This window comes from Protopterus annectens, chromosome 2.part0 (genome assembly GCF_019279795.1).
Source record: "Protopterus annectens isolate FY-2018-M chromosome 2.part0, PAN1.0, whole genome shotgun sequence".
Taxonomy (NCBI): Eukaryota; Metazoa; Chordata; order Ceratodontiformes; family Protopteridae; genus Protopterus; species Protopterus annectens.
This window is the reverse complement of record NC_056728.1, coordinates 1,796,180,265-1,796,207,436: the sequence shown is the minus strand read 5'-3', so window position 1 is coordinate 1,796,207,436 and position 27,172 is coordinate 1,796,180,265. Positions and strand designations below refer to the sequence as shown.

The 27,172-nt window shown below is 39.9% G+C and overlaps 1 protein-coding gene across 3 annotated transcripts in view; it reads right to left on the bottom strand.

Moving 5' to 3' along the window:
• ATP13A2 (ATPase cation transporting 13A2) overlaps window positions 1-27,172 on the bottom strand; it is a 2,158,003-nt gene that overhangs the window by 277,311 nt on the left and 1,853,520 nt on the right. For all 3 annotated transcript variants that reach the window (XM_044061825.1, XM_044061827.1, XM_044061826.1), the window contains exon 25: window positions 8,258-8,354. In XM_044061825.1, coding sequence (XP_043917760.1) covers window positions 8,258-8,354 — 97 coding nt within the window. The remainder of the gene's footprint in view (window positions 1-8,257; window positions 8,355-27,172) is intronic.

Genomic DNA, 27,172 nt, shown 5'->3' with positions numbered 1-27,172 from the left:
ATTTTTGAAATCTCTGTTCTCTTGGGTTGTGGTTCAAAAGGATCTTTAGACAAGAACACTTACACATTTATCAAATAATAAAGACATATGTGCTGATGTGAGGTACTGTCAGCTATGGGAGGAGATGCGGAGCAGTGGATGTGTAATATATGCCAGCACAGCTAGCTGGAATTTTGTATAGAATTATATGCCATTTGTATACCAAACTGATTTGTACAAATGCTTGTGTTGAAAAATGTATTTGTAAAGCTACTTGTGCTAAAAATGTACCAACAGTGTGCCCTGCAGGATAAAAGAGAGAAATATACATGTATTATTGTAACTGTTTAAATGTGTGTTTTAAAAGAGAATACTGGAAGAGAAAAGGTTAATCTCAACCCACCTAACTTTGAAAATAGTTGGGAATTAAATTACCTGGCTTAGGCCACAAAGATTGTATCTTACAGTTCTCAATGTAGCCAGAGACAAAATGTCTGTACTAGGAAGATTTCTGCATGGTCTTTGGGGTGAACTGATTGCTACTCTGGAAGGGTAGAGGGTTGAAATTGTTTTATTACTTCAAGGAGCTGCAGCAGATCTTAGCAAAGTTGGTGTGTGGTGTGTGTGTGTGTTTGTGTGTGTCTGTGTGTGTTTATTGACACATATGTGTTAGATCTTGACAGCTTCTAGCCAAGGGGGTAGCTTTGGAACCAGAAATCAGATGACTAGATGTATGTGATGTCATTCTGCAATCCATCACTAAAAAAACATTTTAATACTAGGCGAGACTGAAGTCTCATGGCAGTCTGTTTTTGGGAACCTACCTGACAGGACCACTCATCCACATCATCTTGCCTTGATGTAGTAAGTAACTTAACTAGGGAACAGTAATTCTTTACATCATCAGAAAAATATAGTGAGAATAGTTAAGTATTGTTTTTTCTGTAACTATGTGAATGTTTCCAGCTGTGCTATTTTCAATATTTCCTATGGCTGAAACTCTGGTGTTTACTGTACATAGATATTTAATATTTTCATGTTCTTCTCTTATTTATTATCAAATATATTTAAACTTTTCATTGTGGCTGGTCTTTTAGAGAATATTTTAATCTCTGCACAGTGCAGTGGTGCAGCAGTAGCATTGTCAGCTCACAGCAAGAGGTTTTATGGTTCGATTCTCGGCTGGGGTGCCTTTGGCATGGAGTCTGCATGTCCTCCCTGCGTTTGTGTGGGTTTCCTCCCACGTTACAAAGACATGTGTCTAGAGCATTTCTCCATGGACCTATGCTGAAAATTGGCTTTATTCCAAGTCGGACTTTCCCGGTTAACAAATGTTAAATAAATAAATAAATAAATACTTGTATATATTTGGTGACAGTTCGGGCCACTCCTGAAAGCCTTGCTGTTGGTCAAGCTACCATTTGTATTAATATTAATTTCACTCAGTATAACTGGATAAGTAGCTGGCTTGGGAGTGTCTGGTGGTGGTGGTGAAACTATCTTATAGTCTGGGCAGAAGGGGCATAGCTAGTAAATCTGTGTCAGCCTTTCCCAGGTGTGTGTGTGTGTGTGTGTGTGTGTGTGTGTGTGTGTGTGTGTGTGTGTGTGTAAATCAAATCTCAGAGTGCGTCAACTGTTTGGAGCAGGGACAAGGATGTTACAGACCGAGACAACTGAAAATAAATGAAAACAGCTTGAACTCAGGATCATTCTTAAAAATTGGTATAAGAGTGTGTGCATTTTCTTTTATTTATGAAGATGGTACAATCTGTAGTTGCAGTATCTGAAATTATTTGGTGGCTGCAGCCACTGTTTTGTCCAAAAGCTTTTGATTTATGTGCTTATAAGTAGGGAAATGGGTCTGAATGGTCCAATTTCAGCAATAACCCTCTTACAATATATCAAATAAACACATTCAAATAATCACAAGAATGGAGCAAGTATGATCATAATGCTTAGGTGTCTATACAGAATACAGATTTGTGCACAAGCTATACAATGGACACAGCAAAATTCTGAGGCAACATTAAGGACTCCCAGATCATCAGTGACAATTCAATTTTGATGATGATTCTTATGGTGTGAGAGGAGGGAATAAACAAAATACAAACCAATCTTATGTTTCTTTCCATTTAATATTGTTAAACAAGTCACCCATTAACTGAAACATTTTATAGACACTGCAGAATATAATTATTCTATACATTAATATAGTCAAGCAACATAACAGTAATATGTATGCTGGCTGGTATGGTGATAACGTATATATAAATGCATGCCAGAGGGGATAACTTTAGTCTCATAGTAAATATACATTATTAAATGCAATGTTGTACACACAAACGTTTCTCTTGGTAACAGCAAGGAATGTGTCCTGCTGAATTCACTGGTTATAACAAAATTTCAGTGCAGTCAATCCAAAATCCCTTTTCAATTTTCTTTTCAAACAGACAAATTAATAGGTATCTGCAGGTTTAGACTGCTGTACAACAAGCAAATAAAATGTGATTTGGGACTTCGGTTCCTAGGTTCTCATTCTTCCCTGATCACATAAAACTTCTGTAAGAGTTAGAAAGTTTATTTACAAACTGAGGTGACAATTGCAGTATTTCCAATGGAAATGGCAACAGATCCTTCCAGCTACCAAGTTAAGAATGTGTGTAATCATCATGCAGTTGATACCACTGCTTTAACACTTGCGCTTCACTTTTAATTGCTAACTTTCAAAGGGCAGTTATAAGGACATAAAGGAATATTTTCCAGCAATCAAGACTTCTAAAACAGCACTGACTTGGCAAGGGATGGCCTGCTTTTTACCATGCTTGCCACATTTTCCCTCAACCAGAAAGAAGACATTTCTACAAGAGTCATACAGGGACATTTTTGCTTTTGGATCACCTGCTACACAAAGGTAGGTGAATAATTACTTAGGATAGGACAGCTGAGTTGTACCCTACCTAAACAGTAAAAAAAAAAAATACATGCTAAAAGTGGTCTACAGAAAAGTATTTTCCCATAAAGCTAGACAGATCACCCGCACCACTATTTTACTGATACAACATGGGTTCTATCTTTGATTCAGCTGGCAATCCATCTTACCAAGAAAGGATCTATGTTTAAGGATGATAGTTCCCTTACAGTTGTGGCATGTGGTATGGTAATAAATGATTTGGCCAGATCAAGATAATAAGCTATATGATCAGCTTGACCACAACTGACAATTCGTATTACCTTCTCATAGAATTTAACAAGGTTTAACAAGCATGAACGCCCTTTGATAAATCTAAACTGTTGAAGATAAGGATTAATTAGAGTTTAAATATTATAGTTAATGAGATCATTTATAATATACTCCACAGTTTCACATGTCAGACTTGTAAGGCTGACTGATCTGTAATTCCTAGTGCCAGTGATATGGCCACCACCAAGCACTAATTCAGGAACTGGGTACACAGTCTGTGGCTATGTTTCAGTTAAAGAATTTAAGGAGAGGTCTGGCAAGAGTCCTTTTGACACTTCAACCATCACCGAGGAATGCTATCATGACCCTAGCTGGAAGAGTTTTTGACTTTTCAACACCTCGACAACATGATCTTGTGTAAATATTTGGGGGTGGGATAAGGGAATCTGGGACACATGATGCTGGAATAGGTTTTTGCGGGTGACATCTATGAAGAACTTATTTATTTCAGTTGGAGTCGGGGGAGGCATTTACAGCCATACTAAGTGCTCTTTAGTTTTCTGACATAGCTAAAGAAGTTATAGTTATCCTTTGCTTCTAAAGGTACTCACCATTTATGGGTTACCTTACTGGTTCTTATACTGTTTTTCATTTTCATGGTAATATTTTTATACTATTTTCATTCTGAGTCCCTGCCTCGTTGCAAATTTAAGGAATTTTCTCCTCATTTTATAAAGTTTATGTTGGTTAACCATCAGGGGTTGCTTTCAAGTTTCTCATTGTATTTGGCTCTAGTTGGGACTGCTACATCTGTACATTTGTGTAAGTGGGTATACAACTTAATGAAACTGGTTCCTGTTTTGGGTGCCAAAAGTACTGACGTCATGGTAAATGTAGAGATTTCATACAATATCTGTACAAAATTCACCCTTCTGAAGTCCTTAAATACAAGGATGTTGGTTACAGGGCGTATGGTGGTTTTAAGAGTAAATGTTACAAGTTTACAATCCAACTTAACTGTAGAAGGACAGACTAGGGGAGTAGAACAAGTACAGGCAATATTAGTGGGGACCAGATCCAGAATATTTTGGTGTGTAATGGGTTTGCCAACTATTTGGTCTAGGGAATTCCTAGTTATTAAACCCAGAAGTCCTGGGCATATCCAATGTTAGAGGTATAGTCAACTCTATGGCTGAGTAGTTGAAGTTACCTAGGATCTTGGAGTTACAGTTTACAGGAATTTCTTTCAAAACTTCCAGGAATCCTAGCATGACCATATGGAGGCGTTTCTATACCTTGCTATAAGCCTGTAGCTTTGTCTTGTCTTATCTATGGTAAACTGAAGATCTATATCAGTTTGCAATTTTCAGGGCAATAGCATAGCAAAGGTGGGGCAAAGGGGGCAGCCTCTGTGGGTATAAAAAGTGCTCGGTGGCACAATTGAGAGTTTCTCTCCTGCATTCTTTTTTTTTTTTTTTGTCTGTACTGAAATGCTGGCACAAATAAGTACTTTGTCTATCAAGCAAATATTGGCTTGCTACAGTTTAAATAAAGATGTCCGTTTTTTGATCTTCACTTGAATCAGCTTTTTACAGAAAAAGCTAAAGCGCCATGCCCCATTTTGACTGCTCTTCATTTGAAGATATGAGAAATGTGTAGATATGGCTACTGTAGGAAGCCAACTGGTACAAAAGTACCAGATGGGCTTGCCAGAGTGTATGGCGCAGTCCTTTTATTTTCTCCACTTGAAGAGCTGAAGGAGGTGGGATGCTGTACTGGGAATGGGCAATGGACACTAGATAAGCCAGCTGAAGGAGGTGGGATGCTGTACTGGGAACGAGCAATGGGCACTAGATAAGCCAGCTGAAGGAGGTGGGATGCTGTACTGGGAACGGGCAATGAACACTAGATAAGCCAGCTGAAGGAGGTGGGATGCTGTACTGGGAACAGGCAATGGACACTAGACAAGCCAGCTGAATGAGGTGGGATGCTGTACTGGGAACGGGCAATGGACACTAGATAAGCCAGCTGAAGGAGGTGGGATGCTGTACTGAGAAAGAGCAATGGGCATTAGATAAGCCAGTTACAGCTCTGTTTCTGACTATCAATGTAGATGAGATATGGTCTTTGGCAAATTTGGAGACAGTGTTACACCAGGCTGAAGGCACGGTAAGTGCAAAACCCAGGAATGGAGGAAATGCTTTTGTTACATTTAAACCAAGTCTCTGTAGGTACAACATACACTGACATATTCCAGATGCAAGTGCACCTCAAGATCAAGCTTACTGAGAGACTGGGCACTGAGAAGAGCCACCTTAATGTGGTCCAATTTAGGGTTTGAAGAATTTGATAACTGTGGATGTCCATTACGTGGACCCTGTCTAAAAAGGCAGTATGGGAGCATCAAGGGACACCTGACAGTAGCCTTATCCTTGTCCAGCCTGGCAAGTAGAGAATCAGTATGAAAAAACTGAGTCAACGAATATTAATGTAATCTTAATGTTAGTTTAACATCATCTGACTGCAAACAACTATGCTGTTATTGACTTGTAGGTGTGCATGGAGCAGGTGAGTTCAGAGGTTTCCACTGAGGCCTGTTACTACAAGCTGTTGCAGGCTTTGGTAAGGATCTTTTTATGTCACCAGTGTATGACATTTTATTGTGCCTGTTTGAAAATATGGTAGTGACTGAGAAGAGGGTGTGGCTGAGTGATGATCTCTGGGTATTAGTGTTTGTGAGAAGGATGCCTCCTTAATTAGCCAGGTATTTAATCCTCACACAGACAGTAGTTTAACTAGTTGTATTTAAAACGGTGCTTTCTGTGTTAGTTACATTTAAGAAAAAAGCTGTGCTAAGCAATTTAAATGTAAGAAAAAGCTGAACATGCAAATGGAAAAATATTCAATAGTCATGACTTAAAAAATTCACATTTTAACTTTATGATCCTTCATGAACAGCAGTGTAGTTTTATATGCACTTTAACAGTTACTGTGCACACAGGAGATGTACACATTTCATTGGGTGTGAAAAAAAAGCACTTTCACAGCTTTAATGTCCTGTAACCACAAGCAAACACTCCCCAAATGGATAAATGTAATTACCAGAAAATAAAGAAAAAAAAATGACACTGCCCATGTTCGACTAGTAGCTTTTATAGATGTAATCTATGCTGTCTTCTTGCAAATGGATATAACTAACTGGTATAATACAATATCAATATGTTCTTAGTGGTTACTTACTACGCAGGAGAACTTTGTTATTTGACATAAAATACTACCCAAATGCAGTTTGTTAATACAAAAGCATCACAGCAGTCTTTGTGAATGTAAACTGAAACAAAATGGCAATAGTTTTACACTAAAAGAAATAATCTGTAAATCAGCAACTTTTCAGTCACTATGCACTTACAAAAAATGCAGCAGTACTGTTTAACTAATACTGCAACACTGTTTCTATAGGTTAACAAAGTAGCAACAGCCTCCAATTCCATTCTGAACATAATGCGCATTTCATTTCCTAGCTTTACTACATAGCACAATTAATAACACACATAGGAAAATGTGAGAAAGGGATCAGATAGAAAAATACATCAGCCACCACCTACTAACCATGGGTACCACAGCACTGAGTTCATTTCAAATATTGATGACATCATAAGTGATGGTTTAGTAGATGTTTCTTGTTTAAAAAGGGGGGGGGGCATGAATTGAATAATTTATGTAATGTTGCTTAGGTTATATGATATATAGCAACATATGTGAACCATACTGTTTGTTAATTTTAATTTATTAATACAGTTTGATTACTTCTGTTTAAATGTAAATATACCTATGCCACAAGTGATAATTCGATAAAGGTGTTTAAAAAAATGCAAGCCAACATTCTACATTAGCAGAAGAATGTTTTTGTTCCAAGCTGGTTGTTTGGGGAGGTAGCTCCATCCGATGTACCACGTTACTGATAGTACCTCACAGGGAAACGGATATGCATACATTTAGCTGCTATAGGGAAACACAAGCAATTGTTCAATGCAGACATGCATTCTGAATTATTAAATGCACACTGTATTCATACATTAGGATAAGTCTGAAATAGAAAGCGACAGCTGTACTTATGCCACTGCAATAGGTACAATGCATGCATTGCACATATTTTTAAAAAGGGAGCAAGGCCGATACAAAAGTTTTGGACAATGAGAAGAGTAAATGAGCGAGTGTGAGAATCTTTTCTTCATACTCATTTCAATTTCTGTTACAGCAAGGTACAGCAATCTCTGAATTATTGTATAAAGTATAAAGTAGTGGAGTAGCCTACATTGGGTGCGAGGCAAACCCCTGAACTATACCTCTGAACTATACCTATGTGGAAGGTATGTACCTAGTTTTAGGGCTGATTTATTCCTTCATACAATGTTCCCATTTCTGGAATACAGTTGCTATCTTCAGGCTTGATTCACCCTTCACATGACTATCTAACCCCCCCCCCCCACATTAAACATGATTTCAAAACTGTTTAAATACGAAATCACACTATATTACCAACATACTGGTGAAACCAACAATTTAATGAAAGAGGACCAGTGTGCTACATCTTTTTTCAGAAAACAAAATAAATTACTTTGTGAGGTAGATTTTTGCAATATCATTCACTGAAGTCTGCAGATTTTACACTGTGTAAGGACAGGGTATGGGGATTTACTTATACATTTGAATCATTTCTGCCACTCTCAATTTTTTAACTTCTGTTTCTGAGCAGTATCCCACAATCTTACTCGAAAGTGAGAAGAGTTACGTACTATTCCTTATTAAAGATTTAAGCTGACTAGAAACCTAGATTTTTGCCTGGTTCTTCCCTTTCTAAGAGCCTCTACACCTACCTTTAATGTTTTCAGGTTGACATATATTTTGTTGGGGTTGACTCTCCTCTGCAAACATTTTAAATGTGTTACACAGAGATTCAGTTTTCACTGTTACTGTGTATCACACTTTGATGTTCACATTTCACTGTCAAAAATGACTATATCAAAATTGTGTCAGGCAAACATTTAAAACTGACATATCATAGCATAACAAAAGATAAAAAAGGAGATGACTTACAGTGTACAGCAAAAGGACAGAAACAAACTGTGTGATGCTGTACAATGCCATGAATTTAAACACACCAAACGAAGTGATTAGAGAACACCGACCTTCCCTGCATGGAAAAAAGAGAGAGAAAATGTGAAATTAGCTGTAAGTACTGAACCCAAGGCAAGCAGTGACTTTTCCAACAGTACATAAAAATGTGCTTTAACTATTACATCTGTAAAGCTGAAGCTGGAATTCTGTTGGATGAATCTGTGTTGTCTGATGTAGAACTCCTTAGACTTAAAATAAATTGTTAGCTATCCTTGTGGTCCTCGTATAGTATCATTAGCACTTTTGTTCAGCTAGACTTGGGCTTTCATATGATGAAATGCAGTTTGCAGTTTGCTTCTGGCTCACTTCTTTACACAAAATATGAAACATTCTATTGTTAATTATGCATATAGGCATAAATAATGCACACTATGGCTCAAGCTGTGCAATTTACAATGCAATAATCAGTGACAGTTTCCTTATGCATCACCTAAGGTTTCAGCTGTCACCATGCAATATTAATGAAAATATGGTAATACTGCAAATGACTAATGAGCAATTACTGATCATTTCAGTGTAGCTCATTACACAAGTGACAATGACAGTTTAGTTTCCTGTCTACCAGCAGGGCATTTCACACTACGCCTCTTCAGTAATATGCAACTTGCACCTTGCTAGGAAAATATTAATGAAATATGAAAATTATAAACAATAAGTGGCAAATCAAAACTAACATCCACACAGGAGTGCATCCTGGATAAGCAATCTTAGTGCTGCTTTGTTTCTCATATTCTTTTTCACTTGTTCCAATCATAAACTGATAGGACAACCTAGTTTAGAAGCTAGCTCCATTGTCATGACACCCTAAGGAGATGTGGGTGTCAAAAAGAAGCATACCAAAAGGTGCAATTGGTGTGAATGAGCTGGAAATATAGGTATAAAGCTGGACATTAAAGAAAAAAATCATATCTATATATGGATCCTCTTCAGAAGCACGAAGTTTCAAAACTTTAAACACTCAAGACCATAAGATCGAAATTTTGAAACTTCAAATGTTTTCAATGGAGACTGCCACACAGCATGGAACGGGAAATTTAATGCAATCTCAGAGTTGGTATATTTATTTAGCAAGGGGTGTGGGGGGTGCAGGTAGGGGCCTGCCCCCCTGCAAAAACATAAAAAAAAGGTTTACTTGTTTTCCTACGTTTTTTGAAGTTTCAAAATTTCGATCTTATGGTCTTGGGCATTTGAAACTGAAGTTTTGAAACTTTGAGCTTCTGAAGTAGATCTATACAGTGGATATAAAAAGTACACACACCCCTGTTAAAATGCCAGCTTTTTGTGATATAAAAAATGAGACCACAATAATTCATTTCAAACTTTTCCCACCTTTAATGTGACCTATAACCTGTACAATTCAATTGAAAGACAAATATGTTAGGGGAATAAATATAAAAAATAAAAAATGTACAATAAGCTGGTTGCATAAGTGTGCACACCCTTAAACTAATACTTTGTTGAAGCACCTTTTGATTTAATGACAGCATTCAGTCTTCTTGGGTACAGACCTGCCATAAATTAGAGAAACTCTGATTAACCCCAAATAAAGTTCAGCTGTTCTAGTAGCATTTTCCTGACATTTACTCAGTTGTCTGCTACAACAAAAGCCATGGTTTGCAGAGAGCATACAAAGCATCAAAGGGATCTCACTGTTGAAAGGTATCAGTCAGAAGGGTACAAAAAATTTCTATAGCACTGGATATACCATGGAACACAGTGAAGACAGTCATCAAAAAAAGGGGAAAATATGGGATAACAGTGACATTGCAAAGAACTGGACGTCCCTCCAAAATGGATGAAAAGACAAGAAGAAAATTGGTCAGGAAGGCTGCCAAGAGACCTACAGCAACACTGAAGGAGCTGCAGGAATTTCTAGCAAGTACTGGTTGTGTACTACATGTGACCATCTCCCATATTCTCCATATGTCTGTGCTATGGGGTAGGGTTGCAAGACGAAAGTCTTCTTAAAAAGAAAAACATCCAGCAGGCCAGCTAAAATTTGCAAAACAATACATCAGATCTCCAAAAGCATGTGGGAAAATGTGTAATGGTCTGATGAGACCAAGGTTGAACTTTCTGGCCACAATTCCAAAAGGTATGTTTTGCCCAAAAACACTTTGCATCACCAAAAGAACACCATCCCTACGGTAAAGCATGGGGGTGGCAGTATCATGCTTTGGGGTTGTTTTCTTAGCTATGCAATGCATTACTGGAGGAGCTTTAAGAAGAATCCTGAGATGAATCCTGTGAAGAATCCTGTGTAGACATAGGCACTTTTCTTCTATCAGTAAAAAATAGAGGTTATGTTCTTACCATAACGTTCCATGTTAGTTGTCTTCTTCTCGCCTTCTTTCTTGCTGGATGGGTTCGGAGCCGACCTCGGCTCCCACTCGGCCACTCTAAAAGCTCGAGAGTTGGTTCCACCGGCTCGAGGCTCCCCTTATATCCCACAATGCTAGGCGGTATTACCTCAGATCTCGTTTGTAAGCTATGCCCAGCCAAAAATAACTCCAGAACCACTGGAAAAGGGAAACACCCACCTCTATAAAAGAAAGGGAAGAAGGTGACCTGAAAACCTGATGAAGGAATATATGCACAAAATAGCATATACCTATATACAATAGAGGTGGTAGAAAGAGAGGTCACAATCTCCTCTAGGTCTGTCCAGGCTAGGGGGAAGGAGGGTGGGACGCAAGAAAGAAGGCGAGAAGAAGACAACTAACATGGAACGTTATGGTAAGAACATAACTTCTATATGTTAAGTTGTCCATCTCGCCTTCATTCTTGCTGGATGGGACCGCGTCCCTAGCACCTTGTCCCGGGTGGCCTATCGGAACAGACTCTTGAGAACAGTGGAACCAAAGTTAGCTCTATGTCTAGAAGCTAAATCCAACTTATAATGAGAAATAAAAGTGTGAGGAGTAGCCCAAGTAGCCGCTGCACAAATGGTGTCAATAGGCAGCCTGTCTTGGAAGGCTATAGAAGTAGCCAAAGCTCTGGTGGAGTGGGCCTTAGGTTTGTTAGGCAGCTTTTGGTGTCTAATTTCATAAGCAAAGGAAATCAGAGATGTTAGCCATCTGGAGAGTGATATCTTCGAAACTGAAAGTCCCTTTCTGCCTTCTGCATAAGAGACAAACAACTGGTCAGTTTTCCTGATCTGTTTGGTTCTATCTAAATAATACCTTAACTGACAATGAACATCTAGCCAATACAATTTTTGTTCAGACCTGTTAGAAAAGTTAGGAAAAAACACAGGGAGGTCAATGCTTTGATTTAGGTTAGACGCAGAGGCTACTTTAGGTAAAAAGGATGGATTGGTTCGTAAGGACACCCTGTCTTTATGAAACAATAGATACGGTGGTCGACTGCTGAGTGCATGAAGTTTTGAGACCCTTCTAGCTGAAGTAATGGCTACCAGAAAGAGAGTCTTCCAGGATAGCAATTTCAATGAACAGGAAGCTGCAGGCTCGAAAGGGGGAAGAATCAAAGATGTGAGAACTAAATTAAGGTCCCAAGAAGGAGGAGGATTTCTTATAGGAGGTCTGAGAAGAAAAACTCCCTTCAAAAAAGCTTTGCAAAGCTTGTGAGACATGATGGCAGAATCTGAAATGCCCACATGAAAGTTAGAAATAGCTGCCAATTGAACTTTAAGAGTAGAAGGAGATGAACCTGCATGGAAGAGTTCAGCTAGAAAATCAAGGACTATTTGGATGGAAGCAGTGAAAGGATCTATGTCCCTTCCTTGAGCCCAATAGGCAAAACGTTTCCACTTACTAAGATAAATCTTCCGAGTGGAAGATTTATGGGAAGCTATCAAAATATCTCGAACAGAGTGAGATATATGAGGAAGTCTGGCTAAGGTTGGAATTGGAGGAACCAAGCAGTGAGGTTCAGAGAGGGGAGGGAGCGATGTAACTGACCCGATTGATGGATCAAAAGATCTGGAACTAGGTCCAGATGCCAAGGTTGCTCCAGTAGAAATTGATGTAGAAAGGGGAACCAAACCTGTCGAGGCCAGTAAGGAGCAATGAGGATCAATGAGGCCTTCTGAGCGATAGCTTTCTGTATCACTTGAGAGATTAGTGGGAAGGGAGGAAATGCATACAGAAGTCCCCGGGGCCAAACTTGGACTAGAGCGTCTCTGCTGGACTGGCCTGGTAACAGGAATAGGGTGAAATAATCTCTGCACTTGCTGTTTTGGGGAGTAGCAAAAAGGTCGCAGCAAGGCTGACCCCACTTGAGAAAAATTTTCTCCAGAATAGAATCTTTCAGAGACCACTCGTGAGGCATGAGGATAGCTCTGCTCAACTTGTCCGCGATTAGATTGGACTTCCCGGGGATGTGCGTTGCTATCAGAAACCGCTGAGAAGAAATCGCCCATTGCCACAGTCTGAGTGCTTCTTGACATAGGGGATAGGACCTGGTTCTGCCTTGTTTGTTGATATACCACACTACAGACATATTGTCCGTCTGGATTGCTATCATTCCCAAGGGAAGAGAGTCTTGAAGGGCTTGCAACGCTAAAAGCACTGCTCTCATCTCTAGAACATTTATATGCAAGTGGCATTCGTCTGGTTGCCATATGCCCTGGACTGTTCTGCCCTGATAATGCCCCCCCCCACCCGATCAGGGAGGCGTCCGTTGTCAGAGTAGCAACCGGAGGGGAAGGAACAAAGGGTCTTCCCAGGAAGAGCTGAGGGGAAGAAATCCACCAAAGAAGATGATTCTTGCATGCTTGCGTAATCATAATGGTGTGGGACATCGGAAGTTGCGGGTACGACCATTGTGTGATGAGCATCCATTGAAGGATTCTCATGTGGAATCTGGCTAATAGAAGTAGAGGGATAGCAGCCGCCATAATCCCCAGTACTTTCAGAACTAATCTGGCTTTGACTCTGTTGCTGTGAAAGAGAAGGGAGACCAGTTTGCGTATGTCTGCTATTCTTTGGTCTGTTAGTCTCGCAGACATGTTGACTGTGTCTAGATTTGCGCCTATGAAGGTAATAGCACGACAAGGCGACAAAACAGACTTTTCGCAATTTATTGAGATGCCTAACTTTTGACAAATGCGAAAGGTGTAGTCTCTGGCCATTAGAAGAAGATGCTTGGTAGGAGCTGTGAGGAGCCAGTCGTCCAAATATGGAAACACCTGGAATCCTTGACGTCTCAGGTGAGAAGCTACCACTGCCATGCATTTGGTAAACACCGGGGCAGTGGTGAGACCAAAGGGCAGGGCTCTGAATTGAAAGTGACTGGTTCCCAGCCGGAAGCGGAGAAATCTCCTGGAGCGTCTGTTCATTTTATATGATAGTACGCATCCTGGAGGTCTATAGAGCACATCCAGTTTTCCTTTCCCAAAAGGGGTAGGATGGATTGTAGCGTGACCATCCGAAATCTTGTTTTCTTGACCGACTTGTTCAAGATACTGAGATCCAAAATGGGTCTCCAGTCCCTGTTTTCTTTGGAACCAAAAAGAATTTGGAGTAGATTCCGGATCCTTGCTGGTCTACTGGCACTGGCTGAATGGCTCTTTTTGCAAGCAACTTTGATATTTCCAATGCTGCTTGATCCCTTTGAGCGGGTGGAACATCTGGAAGGGATTTTTTTGATTGATTTGGAATACGAAAGAACGGAATGGAATAGCCTTCGGAAATGATGGACTGTACCCACTTGTCTTGAGTTAGGGATCGCCAGGCTTCTGGGTACAGTGACAATCTTCCCCCGACTGCCTCCGAAGGTGGACAGTCGGGCAACACCTCAAGGATGCTGGAAGGGCTTATCGGAAAAAGTTTCTCGATTGCCCTGGTTCTGCGGACCCCCCCCTGCCTCTAGGGCGACGTCTACCATTATTGTTCCCCCCTCTGCCTCTGGAGGGGAACCGACTCTGTGCGTCAGGCAAAGTCCCTTGAGATTGTTTGCGGAACCACATTTTCCCACTTTTCTGGCCTTTGGGGTAAGGCCTAGAAGGAGTAGAAAAATGGACTCCGACGGCAGAAAGAGTTTTGTCATCCGTCTCGCACCTCGTCAAGGTTTCTTTCACTTGAGGACCAAAGAGAGATGATCCATCAAACGGGGAGTTAGTGAAAGACGTTTTAAAGGGGTCCGCAAAATTGCATAGCCGCATCCAGGCATGCCGGCGTAAGGCAACACCTGTCCCTGCGGCTCTGCTCGCTCCATCAGCCGCATATGAAAGGAGGCGCATGGAGGAGTTAGCTATAGAGTTTAGGGTAGCCAGCTGAGCATTCATCTTGTCCTGAAAACCCGCAGCTGTAGGATCCTTCAACATCTCACTCGCTTCCTTGATCAAATCTCTTTGAAGACGAGTGAAATGGCATAGGTAGTTCAGCGAACGCATAGCAAAGGTCGCTGATGAAAACATCCGCTTCCCGTACCTGTCCATAGACCTGGATTCCTTGTTAGGAGGATGGACAGGCACCGAAGGATCAGCTAGTTCCTTCTTAGTGGCAGCAGCTACCACCATAGCATCCACAGAAACTCCCTTGGTCAGAAATTGCTTATCTGCTGGTGCTGTGATAAACTTTGAAGGTCTCCTGGGGGTGGGGTCCACTGAGTCAGGAGCCGTCCAAGCCTTTTTTGCTACCACCTGCATGAGGGGGTCAAAGGGGGGGACACCCAGGAGGTGGAAGGGCGAGAGCCAAACGCCTCAAGATACACAGATTCATCCTCCGAAGGGTTAAGGGCTGGCCAATTTCCCTCTGTTTCAGGATCTCTAGAATGTCTGCAAAGGAGACATCTTCAGAAGGGGAACGGGGAACCCTCGAATCCTCTAAATCTGTGTCAGAGGTGACAGACTCAGGTGAGTCTATGTGCTTCCTCTTACACTTTCTCTTCCTAGGGGCTCCCCTGCCAATTCAGGAGAGGCCTCCGAAGAGGATGAGATCCCCACAGGGGATTCTTGAGGAGCTGGCTCTCTGCGGTCTGGGATGAGGGAGTGAGTAGACATAACCTGAGGCACCGAAGAGGGAGGGGCGGACGGAGCCGACTGTGGAGTTGAACCAGGTTCCAACACACTCCGCATGACCTCGAACGCACCCCTGTCAGGCAGAGCCAGAGGTCCCCGCTCCGAAAAGCTGAGAACCCCCCTTGGCACCGACAGTGATGGCTCCGAGGCCGATGTCGGAGCCGAACTCACCAGCGCCGAAGCACCGAGAGGGAGAGCAGGGTCGGACAAGGGTCCGATGCCACTCACCCCCTCGGAGCCGACGAGGGAAGTCCGGCGCCGAGATTCTTCAAAGGAAGAAATCGGAGCTGACGACGGAACCGAAGACAATTGTATCGGCTCCGACGCTACCACAGTCTCGGTTCCGAAACGCCCCGGCTCCGAGCTCAAAGGAGTCGGAGGAGGAACATTTTGAGGGATAGGGTCAAGCATCGACTGATGAGTCGGGCTCTGAAGCATTTGGGCCAGTGCCTCGGACTTAAGAAGTCGACTCACTACCCTCTGAAGGTCATGATCCGAAAGCCTCGATGATCTAGAGGAGTGAGATCTATGGCTCCGTTCAGACAGCAAGGGAGATGCTGGAGCCGAATGAACGGAGCCAAGGGACGGTGACCTAGACCTCTTTCTAGATGTCGGCTCCGATGGTCTGATCGGAGCCGACCCAGGAATTTCCAATGCCTCAGAAGCTGCAGTCTGAGACTCATAGCAGTAGGTTTCGAAGCCTTAGGCCTCGACTCAGAAGCTGGAGTCGAGGACCTAGAAGCCTTAGAGGGTTTGCCCGAGGTAGCAGTAAGGGAACCCTCAGGCTTAAGCAAACCTCTTAAAATGAGTTTGTTTTTTCTTTCCTGCAGGACTCTAGGGCTGAAGCCATGGCATACAGCACAAGAGTCCTGCAGGTGTAAAGGTCCCAGGCAGTATACACAAGAAGTGTGACCGTCTGTCAGAGACATTTTCTGACAGCACGAGTCACACTTCTTGAAGCCTGAGACCTTTGACTCTTTAGACATTATCAAAGAAAGTGTAACCACACACACACACAAACACACCGATTACACTTTTCACAAGGTTAACTAAAAAAGGGAGATTAGTTCTTTTTTAGATCCCTAAAAAAAAACACATACACTCCACTAAGGGGATGGAAGGGCCCGAAGGCCTGAGGGAAGAACTAATAAGTTCTTGTGGAAAAAAGGGTGGATAAACAGGAAGGAAAGGGTCAAAATCCACTAAGTTAAGGGAAATAACTATAAAAGACTAAATTAAGGGGGTTTAAATTCACTATAGATTAATCTATAATAACTGACCTGAAGCCGGTAGAAACCATACACCTCGATCGCTGTAGCGGCAAACGAGATCTGAGGTAATACCGCCTAGCATAGTGGGATATAAGGGGAGCCTCGAGCCGGTGGAACCAACTCTCAAGCTTTTAGAGTGGCCGAGTCGGAGCCGAGGTCGGCTCCGAACCCATCCAGCAAGAATGAAGGCGAGATGGACAACTTAACATCACCCCTTCCTGCTTCACCAATGTGGTCATTTATAAACTGTTGACATCTGTTCAGTAGCATTTGATTTCTGTCATTAGACTCTGATAAGGCGTCTATCAGGGCCATGAAATTTCGTGGAATAGTGTGTGCAGAAACATTAAAATGAGACTGGCCATCCATGCCCTGTTCTGTGTTGTTATCTTCATTCACAGTTCCTAAGCTGGAAGAATACTAATGCCAATAAAACTGACAAGCTGCAAAATGAAGAAATAACTTTACACTGGCAAAAAACTTCTACAGCTATATGAAAAAACACCACCACCAGAACCAGTAATTGAGTGCGCTTTCATTCTTTTAAGATGTAAGAACTTCTTCAGAAATAAGAAAGTACAAAGAAAATCAGTAAATATACACTCCATGTCGTCATATGGCAATAAAGCAGTAAAATAGTAACAGCCAATGAAGTAATTCTATCCTTCTTAAAATATGCACGCATCATTATATGGTAATGAAGTGACCTGAAAAAACATTACAGTACAAGGCAAACTAGTGAAAAGCAAGTCTGTCATGTGAACTCATGTAAGCCATTTCAAAGCACATTTTAAATTGATATTCTCATTCAAACCAGGAGCTGAATCCGCTCCCAGCAAAAGTTGCCATTTGAGTTCCCTAACCTCCAGAAGAGTAGCATAGTCACCAAAAAACAGTTCAACTTGCTCTAATACTAAAAATAGAAATTTTTCAAAATTAGTACAAGTTAACGAATGCCTAGTTAGCGTATTTTGAGAGTCAGAACTTCTGATAGCCCCACAATGTTCCTTTATTCTGCCTGTTTCCTGCAAGTCTTTCCTACATAGAAATAATGACAAGAATTTCAAACTGCAGCATAAACCAAATTAGTGGATGAGCAGTCAAAATGATGGGCAAACATAACTTTAATCATTGTGTTTAAAAGTCTAGCAGTTCACTTTGAAAATAAACTTGCAACAAACGCATTTGCCACACTCAAACGTGCCAGTCGGGTCAGTAATGTTTCTAACAGAATTTAACATCAGTGCTGAGTCTCTGTTCTCAAGTGAATTTCTAATTGTTTTAGTCTTTTTATATGAAAACAACGGAGAATTACCCAACGAGTTAGACACATTCTGTGAACTAGTAACAATGTTCCAGTTGTGAGAGATGACATTTCTGAAACTTTTCTTATCCCTGCAAATAAGTATTGGGAAACTCAATGTCCTGTCTGGAAAAGCAGCAGTATTATTTTGTTAAGGTGTAAAACCACAGTGAAGAATGGGCTGAAATTTACTGTGTCTGTCTCTAACCACTTCATGAGCCACACTGTACACAAGATCCTTAGGGTAATGTTTTTGCAAAAACAGATTACACAAGATGTCCATCTCAGCATAAAAAGTAGTATCCACGCTAACCAGTCTGCAGACTCTAATGAATCGACCCCTTAACACGTTCCTTTTCATGTAAAAGGGGTGTTAGCTGGTAAAATCTAAAAAGTTATGATAGGTTCCCTTTCTGAAAATGTTAGAGACTATGCTCCTGCTGGTGGCATCAGTAGAAATCGAAGTATGAAGAAAGGAAACAGTGTTACCAGAACCCGATTTAACAAACTTCAAAAAACTAATACTGTCACTCATGGCTAGTAAAAAGTCTACCAGCTCTTGGGCAGGGCCCACCCCATGCAAAAAAGATGTCATATAACAGTGGTATAAGCGGGTGTGCTGGAACTGTAAATGGACAAGAGTGTCTACTTCCCAGGCAGCAAGCACAAGATTGGCATAGGATGGAGCCATTTTTGAACCCATGGCTACCACTTCAATTTGCTGATACACTTTGCCACTGAAATGGAAAGAAGTATTGCACAACACTGTTTCTATTAAAACACTTAAAGTCATAATCCTAGTATGTCCAAAATTTGCATAATTTCTAAGCTATGTTTTCACATTTTGCAACCCTTCCTGATGGGGAATATTAGTACACAAGGACACAACATCTAGTGTAGCAAATCAGCAGTTATTGTCTAAATTTGCTTTACATATCTCATTTAAAAAGCCCCAACAATCTTGAATATATAACTCTGTTTTTTGCACTTTGAGGTTTAACACACTGTCACTGTATTCTGAAATACATTCAGTTTTTGTGGGTTTATTTGAAATAATGAGTCTGAAAGGGGGGTGCTCAGCATTTGTATGAATTTTGGGGATGCCAAAACATTTTCCCAAACTTGGACTAAATACCTGTAAGCATTGTAATTCCTCTAATATGATGAACTGGTCATTCTCCAGAGATAGCAGCAATGAATCAATTTTATCAAATTGTTGTTCAACATACTCAATAGAAATCATTTTGTAGTATTCATTATCAGTTAAATCCGCTACTATTCTTAGTGCATATTCAGCTTGTTCCATTAGTACTACCCCTATACCTTTGTCAGCTTGGATTATTCTTAATGACGGAAAGGGATCAGAGTGCAAGAGACTCCTTATGTGACAAATTAAACCATTTGTCTGTATTTACGTTATTGAACAATTTTCTGATATCCTTTGAGCATACATTAAGGAAAGTAGACAGTGTACTATCTAGAACTGGGTTAAACGGGTCTATGTTATAAGATCGATGTTTGAAAACATCGAACAACATATGGTCGGCACCATATGGTCAACGTCTTCAAACACTGACCTTATAAAAAGACAAAAAAAAAAAAGAAAAAAGTACCCTAACGGGTTTAAAATGGGGGGCAAGCCCCCTGCACCCCCCGCTACTTAAATATACCAACTCTGAGACCGCACTACATTGCAGTAAATGGAAATCACCCCTAATGGACATTTCCGTTTACACGCTCGAGATTCTGAGCGTTCGATATTCTCGTGTCGACAATGTCAGATTCAACATTGTCGGCTTTCAAGAATATAATATAGACCGGGGTTAAACAAACTCTCTTTATTTAACTGATTCATTGTTATTATTTACTGTTGTTTGAGAGTCAAACAATTCATCTTCAGAGTCATTGTCAGTAAAATAACACCTGAGGTTTAGCTTTCTCACGAACAAACGTAAATCAAGAAGAACTTCAGCCACAGAGGCTCTCTGTGCTGGTATGCAAGTAAAACCGCCATTTAACAGGGTTAAATGTTCTGTGGACAAGGACCTGGATTGTCAGATTAAACACTGCATTGTCATTCACTTTTAGCAAAGTTATACGGGAGGCATTATTAGAAGCAGACTGCTCTGCAACTGTATTATGTGCAGAACTTGTTCTATTTAGTGCATATTCCTGGCATAACTGAGTGTTGTCATAGGGCTTCCCAAATCTCTATCTCCAGTTGCCTCTCCTCCTTCCTCGACTGCCCCTCTCACAGCACCTCTCCCCTTCCCTCCTCTCCGAGGAGAGAAAGCCATTCTGTCTGAAGTTAAACTGCCCTGAGGTTTAAAAAAAAAAAAAAGGCTGCTGATTAACATTAAGTTTTTGAACATCCATAGTGCTGTTACTATAAACACCTGGGCGGGATGGAGGTGCAGAGGACACAGGAGTTTCTCTGTAATTAACAGGAGCTATCGCAGTAGAGTGTGAAAAAGCAGGTCTCCTTTGAACATACTGTAAGGGTCTTCCTGAGGTGGATAAGACAGGATAATCAGTTCGTGAACTGTATTGCCTCAAATCCCTCTGCAGCTTATTCGTTTTAGTCTGAATAATTTCAGATACATGCCTTGAGACCTTTAACAATACTGCTGAATAGGGGTCTGCATAAATTAAATTCTGGATGAGACAAAACTTTTTCATGCACACTAGAAAGGTCTCTTTTCCGTGCTTCAAGTCTGATGATGTTATGCTTTATGAGGATTTTAATTGTGCTTAGTGCATATTCCTGTCATAACTGCGTGTTGTCATAGGGCTCCCCAAATCTTGATATCTCCAGTTGCCTCTCCCCATTCCTCGACCTCCCCCTCTCACAGCATCTCACACAGGTTTTACTTACAAACCAGCACAAAAAGCCTTTGTGGCTGATTTACGTTTGTTCATGAGAAAGCTACACCACAGGTGTTATTATTTTGCTGACAATGACTCTGAAGATGAATTGTTTGACTCTCAAACAGTAAATAATAATGTTGAATCTGTACAGTTAAAGAAAAAGAGCTTGTTTAACCCAGTTCTAGACAGCACACAATCTTTCCTTAATGTGTGTGAAAAGGATATCAGAAAATTGTGCAACAGATTGAATACAGACAAATGGTTTAATTTGTCACAGAGTTTCTTGCACTCGTATCCCTTTCCACTGACAAGTCATTAAGAATAATCCAAGCTGACAAAGGTACTGGGGTAGTACTAATGGAACAAGCTGAATATGGACTAAGAAATGAAGCGGATTTAACTGATAATGAATACTACAAAATGGCTTCTATTGAGTACATTGAACAACAATTTGATAAAATTGATTCATTACTGCTATCTCTGGAGAATGCCAAATTCATCACATTAAAGGAATTACATTGTTTACAGGTATTTTGTCCAAGTTTGGGAAAATGTTTTGGCATCCCCAAAATTCATAAAAATGCTCAGCACCCCTCTTTCAGAATCATTATTTCAAATAAACGCACATTAACTGAACAGATTTCAGAATACATTGACAGTGTGTTAAACCTCATAGTGCAAAAAAACAGCTTTATATTTGAGATTCTTGGGGCTTTTTAAATGAGATATTTAAAGTAAATTTATACATTAATAACTGCTGTTTTGTTACAGTAGATGTTGCGTCCTTGTACACTAATATTCCCCATCAGGAAGGGTTGCAAAATGTGGAAAAAATACCTTAGAAATTATGCAAATTTTGGACATACCAGGATTATGACTGTTTTAACAGAAACAGTGTTGTGCAATATTTTTTTCCATTTCAATGGCAAAGTGCTTCAGCAAATTAAAGTGGTAGCCATGGGTTCGAAAAAGACTCCGTCCTATGCCAATCTTGTGATTTCTGCCTGGGAAGTAGACACTCTTGTTCATTTACTGGGGATCCAGCACACCCGCTTATACCGCCGTTATATTGATGACATCTTTTTTGCATGAGTGGGCAATGCCCAAGTCCTGGAAGACTTTTTACTAGCCATAAGTGACCGTGTTAGTTTTTTTAAAATTTGTTACATCGGGTCCTGGTAACACTGTTTGCTTTCTTCATACTTCGATTTCTACCGATGTCACCAGCAGGAGCATAGTCTCTAACATTTTCATGAAAGAAACCTATTGTAACAACTTTTTTCAATTTTACCAGCCAACACCCCAATTACATGAAAAGGAATGTGTTAAGGGGTTAATTCATTAGACTCTGCAGACTAATTAGCATGGATACTAATTTTTATGCTGAGATGGACATCTTGTGTAATCTGTTTTTGCAAAAACATTACCCTAAGGATCTTGTCTACAGCATGGCTCAGGAAGTGGCTAGAGACAGACACAGTAAATTTCAGCCCATTCTTCACTGTAGTTTTACACAAACAAAATAATACTGCTGCTTTTCCAGACAGGACATTGAGTTTCATGGTACCTATTAGCAGGGATATGAAAAGTATTAGGAATGTCATCTCTCACAACTGGAATATTGTTATTAGCTCAGAGAACTTGTCTCACTTGTTAGGTAATTCTCTGTTGTTTTCATATAAAAAGACTAAAACAATTAGAAATTCACTTGAGGACAAAGACTCAGCACTGGTGTTAAATTCTGTTAGAAATATTACTGACCCGCCTGGCATGTTTGAATGTGGCAAATACATTTGTTGCAAGTTTATTTTCAAAGGGAACTGCTACACTTTTAAACACAATGACTAAAGTTATGTTTGCCCATCATTTTGACTGCTCATCCACTAATTTGGTTTATGCTGCAGTTTGTAATTCTTGTCATTATTTCTATGTGGGAAAGACTTGCAGGAAACTGTCAGACAGAATAAAGGAACATTGTGGGGCTATCAGAAGTTCTGACTCTCAAAATGTCCTAGCTAGGCATTTGTTAACTTGTACTAATTTTGAAAAATTTCTATTTTTGGTATTAGAGCAAGCTGAACTATTTTTTGGTGACTATGTTACTCTTCTGGAGGTTACGGAACTCAAATGGCAACTTTTGCTGGGAGCGGATTCAATTCCTGGTTTGAATGATATCAATTTAAAATGTTTTTTGAAATGGCTTACATGAGTTCACATGACAGACTCGCTTTTCACTAGTTTGCTTTATACCTGGTTTTTCAGGTCACTTCATTACCATATAATGATATGTGCATATTTTAAGAAGGATAAAGCTACTTCATTTGGCTGTTACTATTTTACTGCCATATGATGACGTAGTATATATTTACTAATTTTCTTTGTACCTTGTTACTTCTGAAGAAGTTCTTACATATTAAAAGAACAAAGGCAAGCTCAATTACTGGTTCTGGTGGTGGTGGTGTTTTTTCACATAGCTGTATAAGTTTTTTGCCAGTGTAAAGTTCTTTGTTTTGCAGCTTGTCGGTATTATTGGCATATATATATATATATATATATATATATATATATATATATATATATATATATCTATATACATACACACATATATATTTAGGTTCCCTATTAGAAGACCCAAGACACATTCTTTTGAATGCGTCGTGGTTGAACTCAAAAGCCTAAAATGGCAAAATATCGAAGAGGCTTTTAAGCAAATTCTTTCCCTGGGAAAGGATTTGCTTGGCTGCTTCTTTACTTTGCCGTTTTTGGCACTGTAGTGCAGTTTCGGATTTGGTATATTTAAGTGGGGGGCATAGCCCCCCAGTTAATGTAATGTTTATAGTGTTTTATTTATTTGTTTTGTTGGAACACTGATTTTTTTCCCTAGGAAAAAAAATCGCTGTTCTGACAGTTCAAAATTGTAAGCTTTCTGTTACATAGGGTCGATTAATCACCGTTCGCCCTTTTAAGCGTTCAGTGATCTAATATAGACCCTATATTTATATGTGTGTGTGTGTGTGTATATATATATATATATATATATATATATATATATATATATATATATATACATACACACACACCCCTACCCCTATACAAAATATGGGAATAGAGACTTTAATCTACTCTCCCAAATGTTGACAAATAACTGACAGGTGTGCATTCTAAAGACATGCGACTGGAGCATTTCTCCCGGGGTCTCCTCTGAAAATAGGCTCTGTGGAGCCTAGTCAGACTTTCCCGGTCAACAAATATGAAATAAATACATAAAAAGATCAACAAATTCCATGGCTGGGGAATAATCCCCTTTCCCAGTGATTGCGACCTCAGAGTTAGTATATATAATTAGCAGGGGATGCTGACAAAGGGAACTTGTCCCCTAAAAAAATTTTTTTTTTTAATTTTAAACTGCATGCTGTGAGGATTTTCTTTGCACATGAATGACTTCTTGTCCATGTTTGCATTACCAACCATTTATGGTCAACATTACTGACGTTGACATTTAGGTGTTTCAATATTTGTCACAGCACCTACTTCTATAAACACACACATATATATATATATATATATATATATATATATAAAATAAATAAAAAACGGATACAACGGACCACCCTTCACCGTAGCTTCAATTTATTGACAGAAGTTTTGCACCTTTGTCAGTGGTTACTTAGACTTCATCAGAATGAGAAACTAGAATTAGCACAGCAGTTAAATAACAATTGAATAACATCACATGCTCGACAACCCTACTAAACTAATCAAACAATTAAAAAGCCCACCAAATATATGAATGGTAAAACATTAAACAGAGTATTTTTCAAAACAATTCAATAAACAAAAAGTCAACATGTCAAACAGTGTATATGATAAATTACTTAGGAAAAACATTAAAAAATAAAAAATATTTCACTATTAACCTAAATGGCTAATTCAGCCTAATTTCAAAACACTATCGATAGAAATTGTTTCATTTAGACCTGGGGGACAGCAACACTACATTTCAATTGCCACCTCAATTCCATGTACTCAAGGTAAAGATCTGCAGGTCCACCTCTGGGTCCAAGATCAACCTTGTCAATTGCTGTGAACTTAAATTTGTGAGTAGGGAAATTTTTCACATTTTTCACTAGGATATTTCTTTTATCATCTCTAGAGATGTCATATTGATGCTGTTATACCCTTCTAAATTTCATCTTGGTCTTGCCTATTTAAAAACTTTCACAGTCTTGACAAATGGCCATGTAAACAATACCTATACTATGACAATAAAACCTACAGGAAAATTTAACACCCCGGGTCTGATTTATCACTTCTGTACTTTCCAGTACGAACCTACACTGGGGACATTGTTCACATTTGTACATACCATCAACCTTGGTAGCCAAAGTTGCCCTAACAGGGTTTTACAGCACAGGTCCTTTTTATAAAAAACAGTAGGCTTAAGTCCCAGTTTTTCTGAGAGTTCTAAATCCACCCTGAAGATGCTCCAGTTGTGGTTAATTATGTGCATAATACCACGAAAATATACATTTTAGGGTAAAATAAGGGCTCTATGAAAATCTGAACGTTCACTCTGGGTGGACAGTTCTCCTTCCATAGTCACCTGTCCCCTGTCAGAACTCCCTAACAATGGAAAGAAATATCCGTCCGTCCTTTCCTTATTGACCTCATCAAATATATTATTGAGTAAAGACCCAGGGTAACCTCTCCTTTCCAATATCCCCCTCACAAACAGACACTCATCTTGGAACATATCTATACTCACCATGTGGGCCAACCTCACACATTGCCCCTTAAAGATCTTTTTTTGATGCAGGGGGTGGCAGTTATCAAAATGGAGTAACAAATCGGAATACATAGGTTTCCTGTAAATGGAAGATTCAAATCTCTTCAAGGCTTTATCTTTAAAAATAGTCGCATCTAGATAATGTACCCTCTTGACATGAACCTCCATTGTGAATTTCAAAAAATTAGTATTAGCATTTAAATACTGGAGAACTGGTCAAGTCTTTCATGGCTGTCAGACCAAATGGTGGTAATGTCGTCCAAAAAGATGACTGTAAAGGGACCCACTCTTAGAAAATTTGGAACTTACCACCGCTATGTTTTCCCACTGGGCTAGTACCATGTTGGCAAAAACCGGGTCACCCCCTTCTTCTGCTTTAAGAGCTGGTTTTCAAAAATCAAGCAATTGTTTTAAAGGATGTCCTCTGTAAGTGTTCTGATGGCAAGGATTTTGTTGTGCTCAAAGGACCTGTGCTTTAAAACCCTGTTCAAGAGGGCTGCTTTGATTCTCTCTGGAACATATGTTCCCTACTTTGTACTCTGCAAGTAATAATTAATGAAATTTACAGATGAGTGTCTGAGCGGGTACAGAAAGACATATAAAAAAGAAGGTAGAGAAGGGTTGGCAGTGTACTGCAAGTTTTGAGCAGTGCGAAACTGCACTGATGTACCCAGCTCCAAGTAGCTGCAGCATGCAGCCACTGAGTACGCATACAATTAGGCTTGAAAAGGCCTGCTTGTACAACACACTTGCTAGATGTTCTGTGTTTATTTCTAAAAGGTGTTGCTGTAGGCATATATGCTTACAGTTAAGACTGTCTGGAAATGACAATGTTACTAGTGGCATGGAATTTCTCCGCATCATCATCCATGTTTTCAATATCACTGAGAAAGCAGCACATAGTATGGTTGTCATGCTCCACTACACTGTTAGGACAGTAGAGAGTTCTCCAGTGTGGCAGTTTGATTCTGTGGAATGGTAACCTCTTCACATGCTACATAGAAAGATATGTCCAGTCAGTGACTGTTATCCTGCAAGCACTACAAATTCTGTCAAAGCAAATACTTGAGATCAACAAGTGTACTCTACAATTATTTGACACAAGCTAAATATTTTTATTGTTAGTATAACAAAAGTAGACCACTTTCAATGACATACAGTGTGCCCTTCATGTAATCAGAGACTGTTTTCACAATTTTCTCTGGAGGTTGTGAATGTTGCCCCCTTATCTTTTAGATATAATACTGGGTTATTCTGCATATGGAGTTACTCCAGGGTTACAATTAGAATGATGTATTATAAGAAACTGAAGAACTGTTTTGCTATGAGGGTTGTCATTTGTCAGTTTTGGGAAAAAAATCTCTAGGAACATGTCTTTTTCAAGAGGTTGGAACACCTTTCTTCAGGGCAGCAATCAGTATGGCTCTCACAGAAAGACTTTACATATCCTGACTGTTAGACTAACCTTGGGTAGAATCAAAGAGAAGCCCAAGTTCTGCAAATGGCCGAGTGCATACCGGAGCTTTTCCTGCAATTTCCCATTGGAACAGGCTTGCATGAGGCAGTCATTCAAGTATAGGTAAATCTGAATGCCTTCCGTCTTTAGGAAAATAACCAGACATTT